Source organism: Anabrus simplex, chromosome 13 (assembly GCF_040414725.1).
Source record: "Anabrus simplex isolate iqAnaSimp1 chromosome 13, ASM4041472v1, whole genome shotgun sequence".
NCBI classification, from domain to species: domain Eukaryota; kingdom Metazoa; phylum Arthropoda; class Insecta; order Orthoptera; family Tettigoniidae; genus Anabrus; species Anabrus simplex.
The window spans coordinates 45,089,617-45,110,595 of NC_090277.1; the positions used below are offsets into that span (position 1 = coordinate 45,089,617).

Genomic DNA, 20,979 nt, shown 5'->3' on the forward strand with positions numbered 1-20,979 from the left:
TGCTATATGCCCAGCCCATGACATAATTGTCTGCATTTTCCTGTATTATATCATGGTCATAATCAGTTACCTGATCACTTAACTCACACTGTCGAGAGTTATTAGCATCAAAATTGCACTTTATCACATCATTATGAGTCAGTAGAAAGTCTGCAACATCATATTCACAATTGCTGTCATCAGAAGCACAGAGCAATTGATTTATCATAACACTCCTTATGGCATTGCGAAATTTTGTTGCATCTGGGGTTACATTGTTACCTCCTCTTGCTCTGATGATGGAAAAAATGTTTTCAATGCAGTCCTGTGTGAGCCTCCTTGTTAGCAAATAATGAAAACCATAATCACTATATAATTCAGACCACAATAGTTTCAGTGCAGACATATTGTCTATCCAACCCTGAATATAGAGAGGGTTGCCTTTGCGGTTATTCAAAACTTTGAGCTGTTTTAGACAATCACAAATTTCATCCAGCTTTTTCATATGCCCTGAGTCATTGCTTAAGGGTCTCCTGTATTCTTTGGGGCTACTGAGACTTGAAGAATTAAAAATATCAGACAATTATCACACATTTCTATAAACTCTGCAGTGTTTGCAGCACTTGATTGCAAAGAATTGAATGACACATGAACTAGCATTCCAGAAGCTACAGAATGGCTGAGGACCCTGGTGGCTGAACATACCCTCATACCTTTCATCTAAATCTCTCTTTCTCCTCTTCACCCACTGAGTACACCTAAAAATCGATTAAATGCATAGGTTTAATTATAACAATATTTTAAAGAAAGTATGTTCTCATAAATAGAAAAAAAAATATCGGCACGTAAACATTAACAGGTAGGCCTATACTCACAGCACTTTGTTGTTAGGAAATCTGTAAAATGGCTTGCGATCACTTTGTCTTCTGTAATGAAAACACCCATACATAGCACAAATAACTCCTCTTCCTGCCATTTTCAAAATCGTGAAACATAACAAGCACAAAACTATCTGAAGTACAAATAAGATACTTCTGGCATACACAGCTGACAGCAGTAGCAAGAGTAGTTAGCCTCTCGAACCGCTAGATGGCACGCAGGAGCGGTGTCGCCAGTTTCTCGCAGGAGTTTCCACTATTATCATATTAAGCTATTTGCTAGTGCTGAATCGGTAGACCTCGGTTATCTTCGACATCCATATTGGCAACCTTTGAAACACAAACGATGAATCGCTTATTCATCGCTGTGCGACATCTGGCGTACACTTTACGAACTAGTACTGTTGTTGTTTACACAGCAAAGCCAAACTATATCATCAATGCTAGGAACAAGATTCGCATCGAAAAATGTTATATAATGTTAAATAATATATGTGTGACACAGTTGTTGACGTAAGATAATAAATGTTTAGAAAATTCATATCGATCGATCATATTATCAATTCAATTCAGATTTCATTTCCATCCAGTTGGCAGTATAACCGGAACCGACAGCGCTCCCTCCTTACTCCTCACCCCGTAAAAATCGGGCTCAAGAAAAAGTTCGCGTATAGTAGTCTTGTCGAGCTACGTGTCCTACCCATATTCCTTTTTTGTTTTGCTACTCTCTCATACTTCATTTTATTTACCTAAAATTTGTAGCTCATATCCCTAGGATGTTTTCAACATTGAGTTGCTTGTCTGTAGTGCTAGAATTTTGGATTTTTTAATCATTTATGAAGACTTTATTTATGCTCAGGGTTTTTTGTGGGAATGCTCTCAGTTTTCTGAAAGGATATTTGTAATCCCATTTTTAAGGCGATTTTTTGGAGACTGGTGAATCTAGGCTCTGAGCTTTTATACTAATACCAAGATCAAAGAGCCAGACTCAAAACGAAGTACAAAGGATTTTTGTCTTCCTCCCCTGTTGTTCCTTCCTTATTGCATACATTTGCCGAGAAACCGGTAGTGCGTTGAGATAGCAGAACGAATGAAATAATGACAGTTGTAAATATTTCCACTTCCTGTCAGACAACAAGAATGCAAACAAGTGTGATTTGTAAAGGATGCTGTTCAATTGTGTATAAATTGCCAGTTATGTGCGCTGTAATATTGACGATAAGAAATGTGTCCATCATCGCTTTTGTCTCCCCCCTCGCCTCTGCATGCCAGGGCCCGGTTATTACAGGAGAGGGAATGTAGAGAACACACAGGACCGGAATTGAGAGCGCGTTATCTCTCCTCTCTCGTTCACTCAGTCTCGCTGGACACTCTAATATCCTGTAGGACGTATGCTTCACATATTTTTGAATCAGCTTTTCGAAACGGAATCAATCTATTTCCCGTGGTATTCAGACTTCATGGCAATGAGCATTCCACCACTGTTATTCTCCTTTCTACGAGGGCCATCCAGAAAGTAGGCTTAAGTCTCCCTATAATACCAATATAATGGTCCGTTACTGGACATATAAATTTTCCAGCTAACTCATTCTTGGTTGCCTGCGTTTCGCCCTCATGTGCTATGTTGGGCTCATCAGTTGGTCCTTAGCACACCTACCAAGACCAAGAATGATTAGCTGAAAAATTTATAATGTCCAGTAACGGACCATTATATTGGTATTACCGAGCTCGATAGCTGCAGTCGCTTAAGTGCGGCCAGTATCCAGTATTCGGGAGATAGTAGGTTCGAACCCCACTGTCGGCAGCCCTGAAAATGGTTTTCCGTGGTTTCCCATTTTCACACCAGGCAAATGCTGGGGCTGTACCTTAATTAAGGCCATGGCCGCTTCCTTCCCACTCCTAGCCCTTTCCTGTCCCATCGTCGCCATAAGACCTATCTGTGTCGGTGCGACGTAAAGCAACTAGCAAAAAATTATATTGGTATTATAAATTTACTCATTCAGGACAAATATTTCAGTTCCCTATGGGAATCAACATCTATATCATTAAGTTTCGCTATAAAAATAAATAAATAAATAAAAAGACAACATATTACATGAAAAGCTTTATTGACACCCGACTCAGCAATGTTGAAGCTATTTTTCGACATAATCACCACCAGAACTGGGATACTTGTCATATTTTGGAATCAACTTTTGTACGCCGGTGTTAAAGTCTACCGCCTGGGAATAGAACCAGCGTGTGACATTCGTCTTCAGCTCTTCGTACGCGTGAAAATGCTGACAGGAGGACAGGAATTTCTTGAAGTGCAAGAAAAGATGAAAATCACTGGGAGCAAGACATAAATCCGAAGTACTATTGGCAGTCCAGCCGCTAGTGATGCTGTAAGTGAGCGGTCAAGGCAGTACAGAACTCTCTGCGACCGTAACACAGGGATAGGATATTCTAGATGTATAACACTTACCTGCGATTGCTGATAACTGGCCATGCTATGTTGTTGTTGTTGTTGTTGATTTCCGTTCTGTTGCTGTTGTTGTTGCTGCTGCTGCTGTTGTTGTTGCTGCGGATGTCCGTGTGGATTTATGGGAGGAATATCAAATTCCTCGTCACCGAAACTCGGGGTGTGGAATGTCTGCAAACAGAAAGGAAAGATGAGATGACAACAAGAAGTAGAAATGCATTATACGTAGGGGAGACATTCCATCTGAAATCAGATCGCAAATAAATAAATAAATAAATAAATAAATAAATAAATAAATAAATAAATAAATAAATAAATAAATAAATAAATAAATAAATAAATAAATAAATAAATAAATAATTTTTTTTACAATTGGTTTTACGTCGCGCAGACACAGACAGATCTTCGGGCGACGGGGGGATAGGAAAAGGCTAGGTTACAGCCCCACCACTTGTCTGCTGTGAAAATGAGAAAGCACGGAAAACCATCTTCAGGGATGCCGATAGTGGGGTTCGAACCCAATAACTTCCGAATGCAAGCTGACAGCTACGTAACGCAAACCGGGCAGCCACTCGCTCGGCACACATCGTATTGTAAATGTTTTTGGTAAGTCTTCATTATATTAGGGGCTACCTGGTTCACCTGGAAGGACGGGTTCGAATCCCCGTCAGGAAGTCGTAAAATTTAAGAAACGAGATTTCCACTTCCGGAGGTGCATATGGCCCTGAGGTTCACTCAGCCTACACCAAAAATGAGTACCAAGTTAATTCCTGGGGGCAAAGGCGGCTGGGCGTAGAGCTAACCACTCTACCCCACCAAGTGCCGAGGTTAACAATGATGGAAGCCTTTACCTTCCACTCCTCCAAGGGTTTTCATGGCCTGTACGAAGGTGACTTTGCTTTTGCTTCATTATATTAAATGTTGGATGCAGTATAATTTTCCGACGATCATCTTTTTAGAGAAATATGAACCAACTACCAAAAATAGGACCTTCATTTCTTCAAACTTTTAAAAATAACACTACAGTATATATATATACATGAGCGGGATTTGCTCAAGGTTCGTCGCCATAAGACCCCTCTTTGTCGGTGCGACGTAACAAAGAAAGAAAAAACCTCAAGGTACGGCCTGAACAGTCCAAGCCTTGAGTTTTTCCCCAACGTGTGTGGCGGTGTCCTTGAGGCCGCGGTGGCTGGAGAAAGAACCAACAATTCCGAACAAGAATCAATTCTTTTTAGCCTTGAGGTCGGATTTTTTCAGTCTCTCGCTGTGTTTATTAAGCCAAGAATCTCAGAGTGTTTCGTGGGAGGGAATGGCTTGCCTCATAACCGTACAAGGGGTGACCGATGAAAGAAGATGCAAATATGTATCGTGGTCCGTCCTCAAGTACTTGTGGATATCTTTCGGGAAAACCTACAGTTCAGTAATTCGATTTTTGAAGGAATACACGTTTCTCTTCAAAAGCCTCTCCTTGAACCATACACCTCTTCTGCGCCTTTTCTTGCGAAAGTAGTCCTATGCAATCACATAACCGACAGCCGCCAGAATATCATCCATTGAGGCCATGATGAAAACAAATGGCAAAACCATGAGAACAACCAACAGCCACCAGCAGTCAACACAGAACTTATGTGTTCACCTGGAGAAAATCTCCAAGGTCTTTCCCTTGAGAAAAATCCTCTCCGTGTGTGGGCGAGGGTTCGGTAGAGAAAATCCCGAAGGAAATCCCGGAGGCTTTTTCCTTTAGGATTTCCTGTACGTATGTGCTCACCTTTGGGCGCCAGCCCTGTGGGAGACCCTTTCGGTACTTCCTCGAAGGGGCTAGTGAGTCAGATGACTGGCGATCTCTCAGCTGGCCTGGATGTCAGGGCCGGCCTTTCCGTGTATTGTTCTCGTCGGCTGGTTTACCTACGAGTTTCTGGAACACACAACGATAATGTTCGGTCTCTAGCCACATCGCGAATATTCTGGTACACATCGCTCGAGCTATAAAAAGGGAGGCTAGCCGCGGGCAGTCAGTGTTGTTGTCAGTATGAGACTCAGTGTGTTGAAGTTTGGTAGCTGGGCTAAGGGCGACAGAGGTGTAGTGTCCCGCCGAGGTCTGAATGAGGAGTTGTGTTTGTTGCGTCGGAGAGACCAGTGAGTGGTTGGACTGAGGATCGTCACGAGTCGGCGATTAGAGCAGCTAAGTTGTGCACCACGTTTGACTATGTGAATTACTGGAATGTCTCCAGACTCGAACCAAGGAACAATCGTCGGGTGTTGTGCGGCCAGTAGCCTCTGTTCAAACCTAGCTGTCTGCATGCAGTTGCTGTACGGGGTGACGGACTTGTGAGCGCAAGTGAAACGCCTGCCCATCAGGAGTGAAGCTCTCTCAGGTAGAAATGAGCCGGACCACCCGCTGTGTGAAAAGAACAGAGACTTGTAAATAGCCAGCAATTAGCACGCATGACCGTTCATGGTTGAATAGAATTGTGTGCGTGACCCTGAAATAAATTAAGAGTAATAAAACACACGGAGTTTTATTTGTAACAATGACAGGTAGAATTCAATAGTAACTAACATGTTCTGGAAACACATTTATTATAGCTCATTCCACGTTAAGAAAACAGTATTGCTATTAAGGACCTACACGGAGTGAACACATCCCCTCTTAGACACCCATAATTGCTCGTGATTAGGGGATATTATACTGTACTTTGTAGGGAGGAAGCACAATGGTGGTATCAGCCATCGCTTCGTTGACTTCCTTGATTTTCCTTCTTCTGTGTTGCTCGTGTAGTCCCTCACTGCGTGAACCACTGGCAGCTCACTTCTTTAGTGAACTTGTTTACAGTATTTATTTGTTGCGTGTGCGTTTTTAGGCTTTAATCAGTGCGTAATTGTATTAAGTGAGGGTTATGCGATAAGCCAACGTGTGTAATTTTCTTAAAAAAAAAAAAAAAAACATTAATACTGTGATCTTTTGTAGAGTAATCTACAGTATTTATTTGTTGGGTCGGTTTTCTTGCCTTTATTGACTGGAGAAATTTATTAAATGCAATTAAATGCACCCCTCTTCCCTCGAACAAACCAAACCAATCTCCATGGCATTACAGCCCTTGAAGGGCCTTGGCCTACCAAGCGACCGCTGCTCAGCCCTAAGGCCTGCAGATTACGAGGTGTCGTGTGGTCAGCACGACGAATCCTCCCTGCAGTTATTCTTGGCTTTCTAGACCCGGGCCACTACCTCACCGTCAGATAGCCCCTCAATTCTAATCACGTAGGCGGAGTGGACCTCGAACCAGCCCTCAGGTACAGGTAAAAATCCCTGACCTGGCCGGGAATCGAACCCGGGGCCTCCAGGTAAGAGGCAGGCACACTACCCCTACACCATGGGGCCGGCTCCTCATCCCTCGAACCCATCGAAATTATTTGCCTATTTTCTCCCTCAGTTTGCCTCGCACTTCAATGCTAAGGTTTTTTATGTGCTGTAGTTTACCTCTGATTCTATACAAACAGAAAATAGCCCTGTAAACCCCCGTAACCTTTAGTTTATAAAAATAATTTGTAGCTTAGTTTCTTCCGCTTTTTGTATTGAACTTGAATACTAAATGTCACAAATTTATGTGCCACCGTTTCCCGGGATGGTGTTGAGCAGAGCCGTTCGATATGGCAACCCTGTTGTCATAAGAGTAATACTGTACTGTTTTCTTAACATGGAATGAGCTATAGTCCACATTTAATCTACTTCTCCAAATTAAGAAGTATTCTGAAAGTCACTACTGTTTTCAGAACTTTGTGCGTCCTCTAGTAATTGCATTAAAATTAATTAGTTTAGTTTCTGGAACTCGTACCTTAATTTTAGGAACCCTGTATCTACGAAATACAATCGACATGAGATTTCAGGTGAACACGCACTGTGTTGCTACCTGCTTGAAGAACATTTGCGTGCTTCTTGCAGGAGCTCAATCACACCATAGTAATCATTACAATATAATAAACACTGCTGCTTTCGAAAAAATCCAGACTTCTTCAAGTGAGTAAATAGAATTAATTTATGATTTGTTTCCTAACTTAAAGTATGACATAATTATGTCATATGGCGACGGCTCATTTGAAATTAGCGATACAATATGCGTGACGCAATATTACCTAGCAACCGTTGACGGATGGCCATGAGCGACAGACATTATAAGACATATTTATCTGACATCACTTTTTATTCGTATATCATTCACGGGCCCATACATTGGAATTATTCCAAATGAATTAAAATACTTTTCGAATAAGAATATTTTTTTTGAATTAGCTTTACGTCGCACCGACACAGATACGTCTTATGGCGACGATGGGATAGGAAAGACCTAGGAATGGGACGGAAGCGGCCATGGGTTTAATTAAGGTACAGCCCCAGCCAGAATTTGCCTGGTGTGAAGAATGGGAAACCACGGAAAACCATCTTCAGGGCTGCCGACAGTGGGGCTCGAAACCCGCTATCTCTCGGATGTAAGCTCACAGCTACTCGCCCCTAAGCGCATGGCCAATTCGCCCGGTCGAATAAAAATAAAATTAGCATTTTAAGTATTATCTCAATAATATTGCGAACAACCCACATCATTTTCATATCATTTTAAAGAGCCTATATTTATGTGTGAAAATAAAATATCATTCATGTTCTGGATAACTGAAATATCGGCCTCGGAAATTACGAAAAGTATATGCGATAATGTTAACGACTTTTTCTGTGAATGCTACGAAAGAAATATTTACATTTTTACATAACCTTGATCCCGACGATTTTCTGTCTAGTTTAATAAATTCCGATGTCATTCAAGTGGAAAGATTCACAGAAATCAGGCATTGAACTCGGCAGACACAAACGGGTCCTTTTCCTGTCACACCATAACCATATGTTATTCATTTTCTACCGTTATTAATTCAGTGGTAGGAAACAATTTAATCAGTGTGGTTATTAAGCAAGTATAGCTGTATATTTTCAAGGTTAGTGAAAATTATTATTATTATTATTATTATTATTATTATTATTATTATTATTATTATTATTATTATTATTATTATTACAGCCTCCGTGGCTCAAGCGGCAAGGCGCCGGCCTCTCACCGCTGGGTTCCGTGGTTCAAATCCCGTTCAATCCATGTGAGATTTGTGCTGGACGAAGCGGAGATGGGACAGGTTTTTCTCCGGGTACTCCGGTTTTCCCTGTCATATTTCATTGCAGCAACACTCTCCAATATCATTTCATTTCACCTGTCATTAAAAATTGCCCCAGAAGAGTGCGACAGGCTTCAGCAGCCGGCACAATTCCTAACCTCGCCGCTAGATGGGAGCTTCATTAATTCCATTCCTGACCCGGTTGAATGACTGGAAACAGGCTGTGGATTATTATTATTATTATTATTATTATTATTATTATTATTATTATTATTATTACATTTACCGTTCACGATTAGTTTTTCCCCCTCTGACTTAGCGAGGGATCCCACCTCTACCACCTCAACAGCAGTGTCCTGGAGCGCGAGACATTTGGTCAGGGATACAAGTGGGGAGGAGGCCCAGTATCTCCAGCAGGCTGCCTCACTTGCTGTACTGCCTTGTGGGGGATGGGAGGATTTGAAATGATAGTGAAGGAAGCGGCCGTGACCTTAAGTTAGATACCATCCCAGCATTTCCCTGGAGATGAAGTGGGAAACCACGGGAAAGTACTTCGAGGATGGCTGAAGTGGGATTTGAACCCATTATACTCATTTGGCCTCCAGAGGCTGAGTGGACCCCGTTCCAGTTTTCAAATTTCGTGGCTGAGCCGTGAATCGAACCCAGGCCTCCAAGGGTGGTAGCTAATCACACTAACCACTACACCACAGAGACGGACGTTAGCGGAAATTAAAAGTTATAATTTTCTAACCGTTATCACAAATTTTACTGTTGCGATTGTCACACCTGTAAACATGGATTTGTCCATCTACCTATTAAAAAAATTATGAAAACTAAAGTCAGTCAGTCCGGCTATTTTATCCAGTCGATTTCCTTCATCTTTAAAACTGAAAGGTATTCATGCACAGATTTGTAATCAGGCACTATAAATCACTTAACTTCCGCCTTCCTCAAATTATTTGATTTTTCAGTTTTTGTCTCTTTGAAGCAATCACATCTTTGGTTCTAATTGAGGTACGGAGTTCGTTTTGGCCTAAGAACACTCAGTGGATCAAGCTCTTTCATTTCAGCTGTTAACTATTCAAATTGGTTGATTCTGAGGAAAGTTATGAGTGCACATTCAATTTGACGTCTCATTTCTTCAACATTTTTTCTCATTAAAGCAATCATATATTAATTTCATTGTAATTGAGGTACGCAGTTTGTTTTGGTCTAAAAACACTCAGTGGATCAAACGCTTTCTTTTGAGGCAATAACTACTTAAATTGATTGATTCTGAGAAAAGTTATGAGTACATTTGTCGAAGGACTTTTTAACAGTTCGGCCCGTAGTGTTGTTCCAAGGAACGTTTAATTCAATTTCTTTGTGTGATGTATTTTCAAGTGTTTTGTTGACATAATATTACATTCTATCACCACAGCAGATCATGTGCTTTAACTTGAAACTTGAAACTTTGCAAAATACATCCGTGAGGATAGTAACGAACAACATCATACTTTGTACATTGCGGGCGGAGCCAGCTGGAAACTGCTAGTATGCTAATAAATAGAAAAAAAAAATAGAACCATATCGTCTCTAAATACGGAGGGGGAAAATACATCAGCGTGTCCAACAATTAATCCAAGCTGTGTGGAACCTAATAAATTTTTATAAATACCGTTAATGAAAAGAAAGGAAACTATAGTACAGTTTTAAAAGGAATAAGTGACCATAAAAGAATCATTAACACATTCTTCGAACTATTTAAACTGTTAAAGAACAATTTTCTCTACTGCAGTAGAAGTGGGTAATCCAGAGTCATAGTGGAGTATTATAATGAAATACAGGTTGAAGTAAAAGACTGACTGTAACAGTAGTTCTATATTTACCACTCCACTAGACATAATAGACTTTGCAATCTTCGGGGAAAGAAAAAAAACGCTCTACCCCTCTCCTTTTATACTTCTCTTTTATCGTTCGCAATTGTATTCCTTTATACCAGTATAACATCTACAAGGATATAACAAAAACACACACACGCGCGTGCAGTGGCTTATAGTCGTCTTTTAACAACTTTTGCCTATATATACTATTCTTCCGTCTCATTCTTATTCTTCACCCCCTATTCTATCACACACATACATGCGTGCGCGTGCGATTTTATTTCCTGCCCAGAACAGGAATGAAAAGATTCTTATCTTTCTTTATTGAAGAGAATAAAATCTACCTAATTCCTTCAAAATTGGAAAAGAGAAAATGGGTCCCTCATATTGGATATATATACAATATTGTGCGCGTGTGTGTTCGTATGTCTTCTTCACTTTCATTCTCAAAGCTTTCAACACATTCTATCTTTCTTATTCTCTTTAAATAAAAGAAGAGGGAAATGTTTTTCTACTTCCATTTCCCCACTCTTTATATATCTAAGAATGGGCTCTTAAAACAGAAATAAGATGGGAGAAAAGACGAGGAGAATGGTGATTGTAACTCTACAGAGAATGGAAAAAAAGAGGAGGAAGAATCTTTTTTTTTATATTGGGTCATTCGTCTTGTAATTTCAATACTTCAACTTTCTTTTCTCCTTTGTTCTCTTAGTCTCGTTTTCACCCTCACGAAAACGGGGAGAAACGAAAGAGAACAGTCAAGAGAATAAAAAGACGGAGATTGTAATATAAGTTAATCTTAAACTCGCTTTCTTTCCCTCCTGTTGCCATCGGACACACACAAACTAATTCCCAATATAAAGGTTTTCCTGACCCCGGAAGGTTATGTTTGGATGGCAGTATGGATTACTTGTGAAATACACAGGTTGTGCCCACCTCAAATACTCTAGACAGGCCAGTCCAGCCTTTACCTGTACTGGAGCGTACCTGACTCTTCACTATGGAGGAGAGAGCGCCGTTTGATAATAATAATAATAATAATAATAATAATAATAATAATAATAATAATATCCCTTCGACATAAAGACAGAAGTCAGGCAAGGTGACGAATTATCACCGATTTTGTTTAAGATTGCCTTAGAAAATTTAATGAGAACTTGGAAGAAAACTATATGATGATGATGATGATGATGATGCTTGTTGTTTAAAGGGGCCTAACATCGAGGACATCGGCCCATAATGATACGAAACGAGACGAAATGAAATGACAAATTAAAAGTCCAAAATCCTCCACTGACCAGAATTCAAAACGTGAGGACGAAGAATGAATGGATGGATATGAATTTAAAACAATCAGTGGATCCGACTCGCAATGTCTCGCATTCACAGAAACTGACATGAAGCAATAGTATATTTGACCAAGGGACTGAGTCTATAGCATAATACTGAATCGATGATGCTTTTAGTCTAAAGGGGTCCAAAATCCAAGTCATCGGCCCCTCATAATGGTACTTATCGCTAGGAAAGTAGAACCATGGTATTTGTCATGTTGCGATACTAATGAAAAGTAGCGTAGACTCGCGGCATTCCACACAGTATGGTACTACTCACAGGTAATGAAATTCACACATGGAATACAGACCTATGGTGTTTCGCACATTGCGGCACCATTTACAGGCAACGCAAACCTATGGTGTTCATTACATACGTGTACTAACCAGAGGGACCCGCACTATCCCGTGGTGTTCCTCATATAGTGGGTACTAACCATAGACAAGCCAGAACCATGGTGTTGCTCCTGAAGTGGTACTAATCACAGGTACTGTAGAAGCCGGCAACGCACTCTGTTGCTACTAATCACAAACCGATATGGTACCTAACAGTGGTACTACGCGCCAGTAAAAGCGACCCATGATGTTCCCCGCGTGGTGGTACTAATCACAAGTAGTTTCATGGTTCTAATACAATCATCTCTTGGTCGCCCCTTTTAGCCGCCTCTATTGCTTAGCATTCGTTGATGACAAGGCACTGTTAACAAGAGATAAAGAAGAAACCCAAACAATGCTTGAAAAATTACATGAAATCGCAGAGAAAGTAGGACTCCGGATGTAATATGATAAGACAGAGTACATTAGAAAACAAACATAATAAAGAAAAGCGTCCGGAAACAGAGTATGAGAAAATCAAGAGGTCAGATAAATTTAAATATCTTGGTGAATAGATCCAGAAGAATGGGCTTGATAAAGAAGCAAATCAGGGAAGGTTCAGAAAGACTGAGTTAGCCTATAGATTAGTAAAGAATAGATACAATAAAAGAACGATGTCTTACAGAGCAAAGATGAGACACTATATCACTGTTATGAAGCCAGAGGGACTTTGAAGTCCAGAATGATACTGAATAAGGGGAAATGAATGAACTAGAGAAGAAAGAAAGAAAAATCATGAGAAAGATCTTAGGGCCCGAAAAAATGAAGGATGGTACACAGACAGACAGACAGACAGACAGACAGACAGACAGACAGACAGACAGACAGACAGACAGACAGACAGACAGACAGACAGACAGACAGACAGACAGACAGACAGACAGACAGACAGACAGACAGACAGACAGACAGACAGACAGACACGTAAGAGGAGACTGAAGTCTTATGGGCACCTCACAAGAATGAAGGAGATACGACTAACAAAGAAAATCTTCAATTGCATCATCAAATCAAAAGCAACTATTAAATCGATAGAAGAAACAAGAAAAGACATGGAAGAGGTTGACACCAATCCAAACGTAATCTTTAATAGAGATACGTTTCGTGCTAAAGTAGATAAATTCAAGGGGTTCCAGGAAAAACAAAATGAAATGTCCAAGAACATGTGATCAGAGGGGAAGAAGAAGAACCACCGCGAAATGATGAAGTTCTGGGAGAAGAAAAAAGGACTAACCAGCAAGTCATTTGTTTACTGTGGTCCAAAGTAGGCCAAATTCGAAGCAAGTAATTATAATATTTATTTATTTATTTATTTATTTATTTATTTATTTATTTATTTATTTATTTATTTATTCGCTAATCGGCTAACTAGGGACCACGATAAGTGTTATTGTACATTCTGACGTTTACTCAGTTTTCGATTGTTCCGGTAGGTTTTCATTAGCTCGTTGTGTCGAGCACGACCACTTTGCACCAGTTGTCCACTTCACATCCCGCAAAGCCCCAAAAGTCACGATTCTTGTACTGAAAAGGTCTCGTTTGTGCGTGTCACGTGGTCGTAGGCCTTTCTTGACGTTAACGTACCAGGGAATTTTTTTGTTTTTGAGTCAAAATGATTAAAAATACGTTTTGTCCATCGAAAGTCCTCCATAGGTGACTGCAGAAGCGAGCGCTATATTTGCGCATTGTGTCCGTGATCTTCTCTATCTTAGAGTAGATTTCTTGTCTGGATTTTCTAACATACATACCGTTTTTGCAGTTTGATTGATGATGATGATTGATGCTTATTGTTTAAAGGGGCCTAACATCTAGGTCATCGGCCCCTAATGGTACGAAATGAGACGAAATGAAATGGGAAATTTAAAAAACCCAAATCCTCCACTGACCACAATTCAAAACGTGAGGATGGATGGATGGATGGATGGATGGATGGATGGATGGATGGATGGATGGATGGATGGATGGATATGGATGGATGGATGGATTTAAAACGATCAGTGGAACCGATCCACAGTGCCTTACATGCACAGAAGCTGGCGTAAAGCAATAGCATTACTGACCAAGGGGCTGCTTCTATAGCACGATACTGAATCGATGATGCTTGCTGTCTAAAGGGGTTCAATGTCCAGGTCAACGGCATCTGATAATGGTTCTTATCGCTGGTAATGTAGAACCACCATGGTATTTGTCATGTTGCGGTACTAATCAAGAGTAGCGTAGACTCGCGGTATTCCACACATTGTGGTACTACTCACAGGTAATGAAATTCGCACATTCGCATATTGCGGCGCCATTGACAGGCAACACAAACCTATGGTGTTCATCACCTAAGTGTACTAACCACAGGGACTCGTACTATCCCGTGATGTTCCTCATATAGTGGGTACTAATCATAGGCAAGCCAGAACCATGGGTTCCCTCATCCCATGGTGTCGCTCATATAGTGCTACTAATCACACGTATTGTAAAAGCCGTCGCGCTCTCGTTTGCTACTAATAACAAACCTATTTGGTACCTAACATAGTGGTACTACGCGAAAGGAAAAGCGACCCGTGGTGTTTCCCGCGTGGTGGTACTAATCACAAGGAGTTTCATGGTTCTAATATAATCTTCCCTTGGTCACCCCTTTTAGTCGCCTCTTACGACAGACAGGGGATACCGTGGGTGTATTCTTCGTCTGCGTCCCCCACCCACAGGGAGTTGTGTGTTTGGTCCGCGAGAGGTATTTTATTTCCCTCAAGTCCGCCGTCAAGCAAGTTAGGACCCCCCGCCCCCCTATCCGCCACCTGGGACGCGCCACGTGGGAGTAGATTCGTGGGTTTTTACAGTTTAGGCCAAGAATGTTGTGGAGAATCTTTCTCTCTTCTTGCTCTAACTTAGCGAGCGCTCATTTCTGACAGAGGATAAGGCATTCTGACGCATAGAGAGATACCGGTTTGACGACAGTGTTATAACGGTGAATTTTGGTATTTATAGATAAACACCTTCCTGTTACATATGTTCCGGGTGGTTTGGAAAGCTACTTCCATTCCTTTTTTTTTTCCTCTGTCCGCTAAGGCCTCTCTATCTAGTCCGTTTGATTGGATCCTATGCACACGGTTTATTGTTCCATATTTGGTGTTCAGTTGGGTCGTATTGTCTTTGATGTTTGACAATACTTCCGTCTTTTCAAATTCTGCATGCCTGTTTGTTCTGCTCCCTCTTTCAGCATATTAATGTCTTCTGTGCCCGGCTCCATGGCTAAATGGATAGCGTGCTGGCCTTTGATCACAGGGGTCCCGGGTTCGATTCCCGGCAGGGTCGGGAATTTTAACTATCATTGGTTAACTTCCCTGGCAAGGGGGCTGGGTGTATGTGTTGTCTTCATAATCATTTCATCCTCATCACGACGCGCGTCAAATAAAAAAAGACCTGCACCTCCTGGCGAGTCGAACTCGTCCTGGGATCTCGCGGCACTAAAAGCCATACGTCATTTAATTTCAATGTCTTCTGTTACAGTTTCAAAATAATAATAATAATAATAAATAATAATAATAATAACGGATGAACGGGTGTTAAGCAGGGAGGTGGACTCTCACCAATCTTGTTCAACTGCGTACTGTTTTTGGGTACTCAGCCCGAATGCTGGTTTGATCCTCCACAGCTTCGCCAAAAGCTGTCATAAATAGCTTAGGCTTCATTGAAGAGGCATACTAGGGAAATGAGGACTGAGATAGTTTCCCGTTGCTTTCCTCAACTGCATACTGGCGAAAGTAATACAGGACTGGCGTCAGATACTACAAGGTAGAAACTTGTTCAGATCTTTAAGAATTGGGAAGAAGAAAAACGGAGTAGAAATCGACTGCTTCGCTTTTGCGAATGATATAGCAGTAATGATAGAAACTTTAAAAATTGCAACAGAAGAAATTAATATGCTGAAAGATGTAGCAGAACGAACAGCCATGCAGAATTTGAAAAGACGGAAGTATTGTCAAACATCAAAGACAATACGACCCAACTGAACACCAAATATTGAACAATACATGCAATCTCCGTAAACAGTGTGGATACATTTCGAGGACGCATGTTCAATGCCTGTGATGCAATCCGGCAACAGCCAGGGCGTGTTCCAACAAACGCGTGATTCCGTGCGAGGTAGGGTGGTTGTATTGCAACTGATGGCAGTCACATCGACCACATGTTATGAAAAGTAGATAAAAAACATGGTGATCATTGATGGTAGTGGTGACGGTCCATAACTATGAAGATACTGGGTTTGCGAGCTATTTTTAAAGGACCTTTTTTTCCTTCGTTTGTTGCGTACTGCCTCCTCTGTAAATATTGAAACCTTTCTCAAGAACACCCTGAATAGCACTAGGCATAAAATAAATTTTATAAAAAATAAATTTTCGATACAGCTAATATTTCAGTTATGTAACAAACAGTGGAACATTGGGCGAGTTGGCCGTGTGGTGAGCTTACAGCAGGTAGATAATGGGTTCGAGTTCCATTCTCAGCAGCCCTGAAGATGGCTTTCCGTGTTTCCCATTTTCACACCAGGCAAATGCCTGTACCTTAACTAAGGCCACTCCTAGGTTTTTCTTATCCCATCGTCACCATAAGACCAAACTGTGTTGGTGCGACGACAAAAATTGTAAAAAATCAAAAAAAGACAAAAACAACAACTGATGAGCCCAACTTAGCACACTGGGGCAAAACACTGACAACCAGGAATCAGTTAACTGGAAAATGTCCAATAACCGACCAACTATATTGGCATTATAAATTTACTCATTCGGGACAAATATTTAAGGCTTCTTATGAGAATCAACATCTATACAAAAAACAAACAAAAAAAACACAAAAAAAAACCCAAACAAACTGCCAGATACAACTTTAACTGAACCCACTTTCGATTTTTGTATACTAGTAGGCCTACTTTATATGTGGTTACAACGAAGTGGGTTTCAGAATGGGCTTCGGCTGGTCCGACAGCTCTGCACTCCTACCGACCAACCGAGGCTCTGCCGTGGCTTTACGACTCTGTATTCTGGAGACGGAGGGGAGCTAGTCCCCACTGTCGGCTGTCCTGAGAATAGTTCTCCGTGGTTTTCCATTCTCCTGCACTAAGGCGAATGCGGGGACAGTTCCTAGTATAGGCAACGGCCGCCAACCCTCTCAACATCTCTGCTCATCTCCGTCACCGTAGCAAATCTCCTGGTCTGAGAGACGGCGTCACCGTCTAAGGGGCCCGCCTCCCCCTTCAGGGGAGGAATAAAAACACAGTAGTAGTAGTATTAGTAGTAGTAGTAGTAGTAGTAGTAGTAATAAGTGTGGGGCAAGTGTTTGATGTGTACAGACAAAAGTATACTTATACAGGGTGTTAGGTGTATACCTGCAGATATTTCTTCTACCAATAGAGAACGATGTGACGAACCACTATATATCAAACTTTTAGTAATCCTCGGAAGTTATTTTCGAGAGCAAAAAGATACGATGTTTTTAGAATAGGTAGTATGACTTGTTCTTGTGAATGAATAGCTTCGCATTGAGAACAGGCGAGTCACGCGCCATTCGTGCCAAACTGGTTTCTGTTTATGTTTACAAGCAAGTGTGCTACTGTAACAGCTGAACGCTGCCAATGTATTGCACGAGATGTTACGTAACATACTTGTCAAACTGGTTTTATGTTTAAGAGCCACTGAGCTATGATAACAGCTGAAGGTGACTACTACAGTAGTGTATGCCATATTACGTTACATTCTCGCCAGACTGGGTTCGTTGTTGTCAGTATTTAGTTTCCGTCTTAGGGGCTTCAGACAACCCTGGTCATCGGTTTCGGACCCTGAAGATGTACCGAATTCTCAGCGTTAATACTGGTTCATTTGCTGTTTTGTCATTTAGGGGGTTGGGATATCTGTGGTCATCAGCCCCGTGGTCTAGTGAGTATGGAAATGACCTGAAAACCTGTATCGGTGCGGGACCAGTACGACTGATATAATTATTGGTTGGGATAAGCGCGCCAGGACGTGAAATACGGTACGATCCCCGTTGTGCATTGCGTAAAGGTAGAAGAAAGATGGCAGTTCCTTACGCCAACGAAAACAGTCATGGGATGCCCAAATGAGTAGCATCGGAATTGAATTATCGAAACACATCGAACGTTTAGTTTCAAATGAATACATGTTATACAACTAAATAAATTAAACGTACCTATATTTCGTACCTCCTTCCGGGCTGAGTGGCTCAGACGGTTGAGGTGCAGGCCTTTTGACTCCAACTTCTGGCCCAGTCCGGTGGTATTTGAAGGTGCTCAAATACACGTCAGCCTCGTGTCGGCAGATTTTCTGGTACATAAAAAAAAGAACTCGTGCGGGACTAAATTCGGGCACCTCAGCGTCTCAGAAAACAGTACAAGTAGTTTTTTGCTATTTTGCTTTACGTCGCACCGACACAGATAGGTCTTTTTGCTAGGGGCTTTACGTCGCACCGACACAGATAGGTCTTATGGCGACGATGGGATGGGAAAGGCCTAGGAGTTGGAAGGAAGCGGCCGTGGCCTTAATTAAAGTACAGCCCCAGCATTTGCCTGGTATGAAAATGGGAAACCACGGAAAACCATCTTCAGGGCTGCCGACAGTGGGGCTCGAACCCACTATCTCCCGATTACTGGATACTGGCAACACTTAAGCGACTGCAGCTATCGAGCTCGGTGTAGTTAGTGGGACGTAAAGCAATTATTATTATTATTATTATTATTATTATTATCAGGTACCGTAATTAAAAGCTGAAATACGTGGAAGAAAATAGTAAAATACGCGTGGTTTAAGAGGAAACAAGATGAAATGTATGTCACGTGAGTTAGCATCGGACGCAGTAGTTACCTACAGATTACTATGCTTAAGACGAGAACCAGGTCAAGCTCGTGGGGATGAGTCAGCTGTAATCTCGTACTGGGTATAAACATCAAACATACACATCAACAAATCTAAGAAACATAATCAAGGTTACGCGTTAGAGAGATGTAGCTATTAACCTGAACGCCAGGCCGACGGTCGCTTTCATGAGTACATTTTTTTTTTTTGCTAGGGGCTTTACGTCGCACCGACACAGATAGGTCTTATGGCGACGATGGGATAGGAAAGGCCTAGGAGTTGGAAGGAAGCGGCCGTGGCCTTAATTAAGGTACAGCCCCAGCATTTGCCTGGTGTGAAAATGGGAAACCACGGAAAACCATCTTCAGGGCTGCCGATAGTGGGATTCGAACCTACTATCTCCCGGATGCAAGCTCACAGCCGCGCGCCTCTACGCGCACGGCCAACTCGCCCGGTTTCATGAGTACAGATGAGTTATCAAAGTATACACAATCCACAGATATCGAAGGTATCTAAGAAGATTCCGCCACAACTATATTACATTTTACTATGATGGTGCTAATAACAAATCGCAGCAGCTATTGGCTTTACGTCGCACCTACACAGATAGGCCTTATGGCGACGATGGGACTGGAAAGGCTAGGACAGGGAAAGAAGCGGCCGTGGCCTTAATTAAGGTATAGCCCCAGCATTTTCCTGGTGTAAAAATGGGAAACCACGGAAAACCGTCTTCTGGGCTGCCGAGAGAGGGGTTCGAGCCCACTATCTCACGAATAATGGACACTGGCCACGCTGAAATGAAATGTCGTATGGCTTTTAGTGCCGGGAGTGTCCGAGGACAAGTTCGGCTCGCCAGAAGCAGGTCTTTCGATTTGACACTCGTAGGCGACCTGCGTGTCATAATGAGAATGAATTGATGATGAGACAACACACACAACCAGCCCCCGTGCCGGCAAAATTAACCTATGATGGTTAGAATTCGCGACCCCGCTGCGTATCGAACCCGGGACCCCTGTGATCAAGGACCAGCACGCTAACCATTTAGCCAAGGAGCCGGCCTGAAAGCCGGTGATGTTGTGGTACATAAGCACCTGTATCCACGACCTGCGCGTCGTGATGAGAATGAATTGATGATGAAGATGGCATATACACCCAGTTCCCGTGCCAGCAAAATGAACCAATTAAGGTTAAATTCCCGACCCTGCCGGGAATCGAACCCGGGACCCCTGTGACCAAAGGCCAGCACGCTAACCATTTAGCCATGGAGCCGGACTTAAGCGATTGCAGCTATCGAGCTCGGTAAATCGCAACAGATTACGCTACTGCGTGTTAAGATGATGTCGGTAGAATAAGACATAAGGCTGCAGTAGAAGAAGTGGCAGAAGAAGGTAACGAGAGCCACATGGTCAAGCAGTACAGAGCCGAACAAAGCGCACATTAGTGACACAGACATAAGAGTGGCGTGGTCGTAGGAACTACAGTCGCATGAGTAACACTCTGTTGTAGAAAAATAACTACCATACAGTACGGGCTCCGTAATTCCAGGTGGACGGTAACAAGACTATCTCGAATAGAAAAGTACGGATTTACGAACGTACACGAAAACGCCTGTGAACAACAAAATGTACCTATGTTAAACATTACAGTACAACAGTTTAGAAAACAAAAACATACAGATTGCCTTACACTAAAAGAATCTTTTGTAAATTAACAAAACACTCTAGGCAACCTTCTTAAGTTAAATGTTAACTTATACTTCCTATTTCAGTAATGATGAATATAAAACAATTATTTTATTGAATATTTATAAGTGATGATGATGATGATGACGACGACGATGATGATGATGATGATTGCTGTCTTAATGTCATCGGCCCTTAAAATCAAAGTGTCCTCTGTTTTAACTCGTGGTGAATAAAAAACAAAATATAAATTGCTCGAAGCCTTTCCCGATAGATTCATGAAGGGCGACCCGTGTTCTGTTCTGCCACACGATACACTAGCAGCAGATCATGGTATTCGTGGTATTCATACACTGGCATTATTCAAGTAATACTACTGATTCTACTACTACGAAGTAACTCG

At 41.8% G+C, this 20,979-nt stretch overlaps 1 protein-coding gene across 1 annotated transcript in view; it reads right to left on the bottom strand.

Moving 5' to 3' along the window:
* LOC136884796 (TOX high mobility group box family member 2) overlaps positions 1 to 20,979 on the bottom strand; it is a 690,340-nt gene that overhangs the window by 156,309 nt on the left and 513,052 nt on the right. The window contains exon 3 of the mRNA XM_068230184.1: positions 3,322 to 3,489. Within this exon, the coding sequence (XP_068086285.1) occupies positions 3,322 to 3,489 (168 nt within the window). The remainder of the gene's footprint in view (positions 1 to 3,321; positions 3,490 to 20,979) is intronic.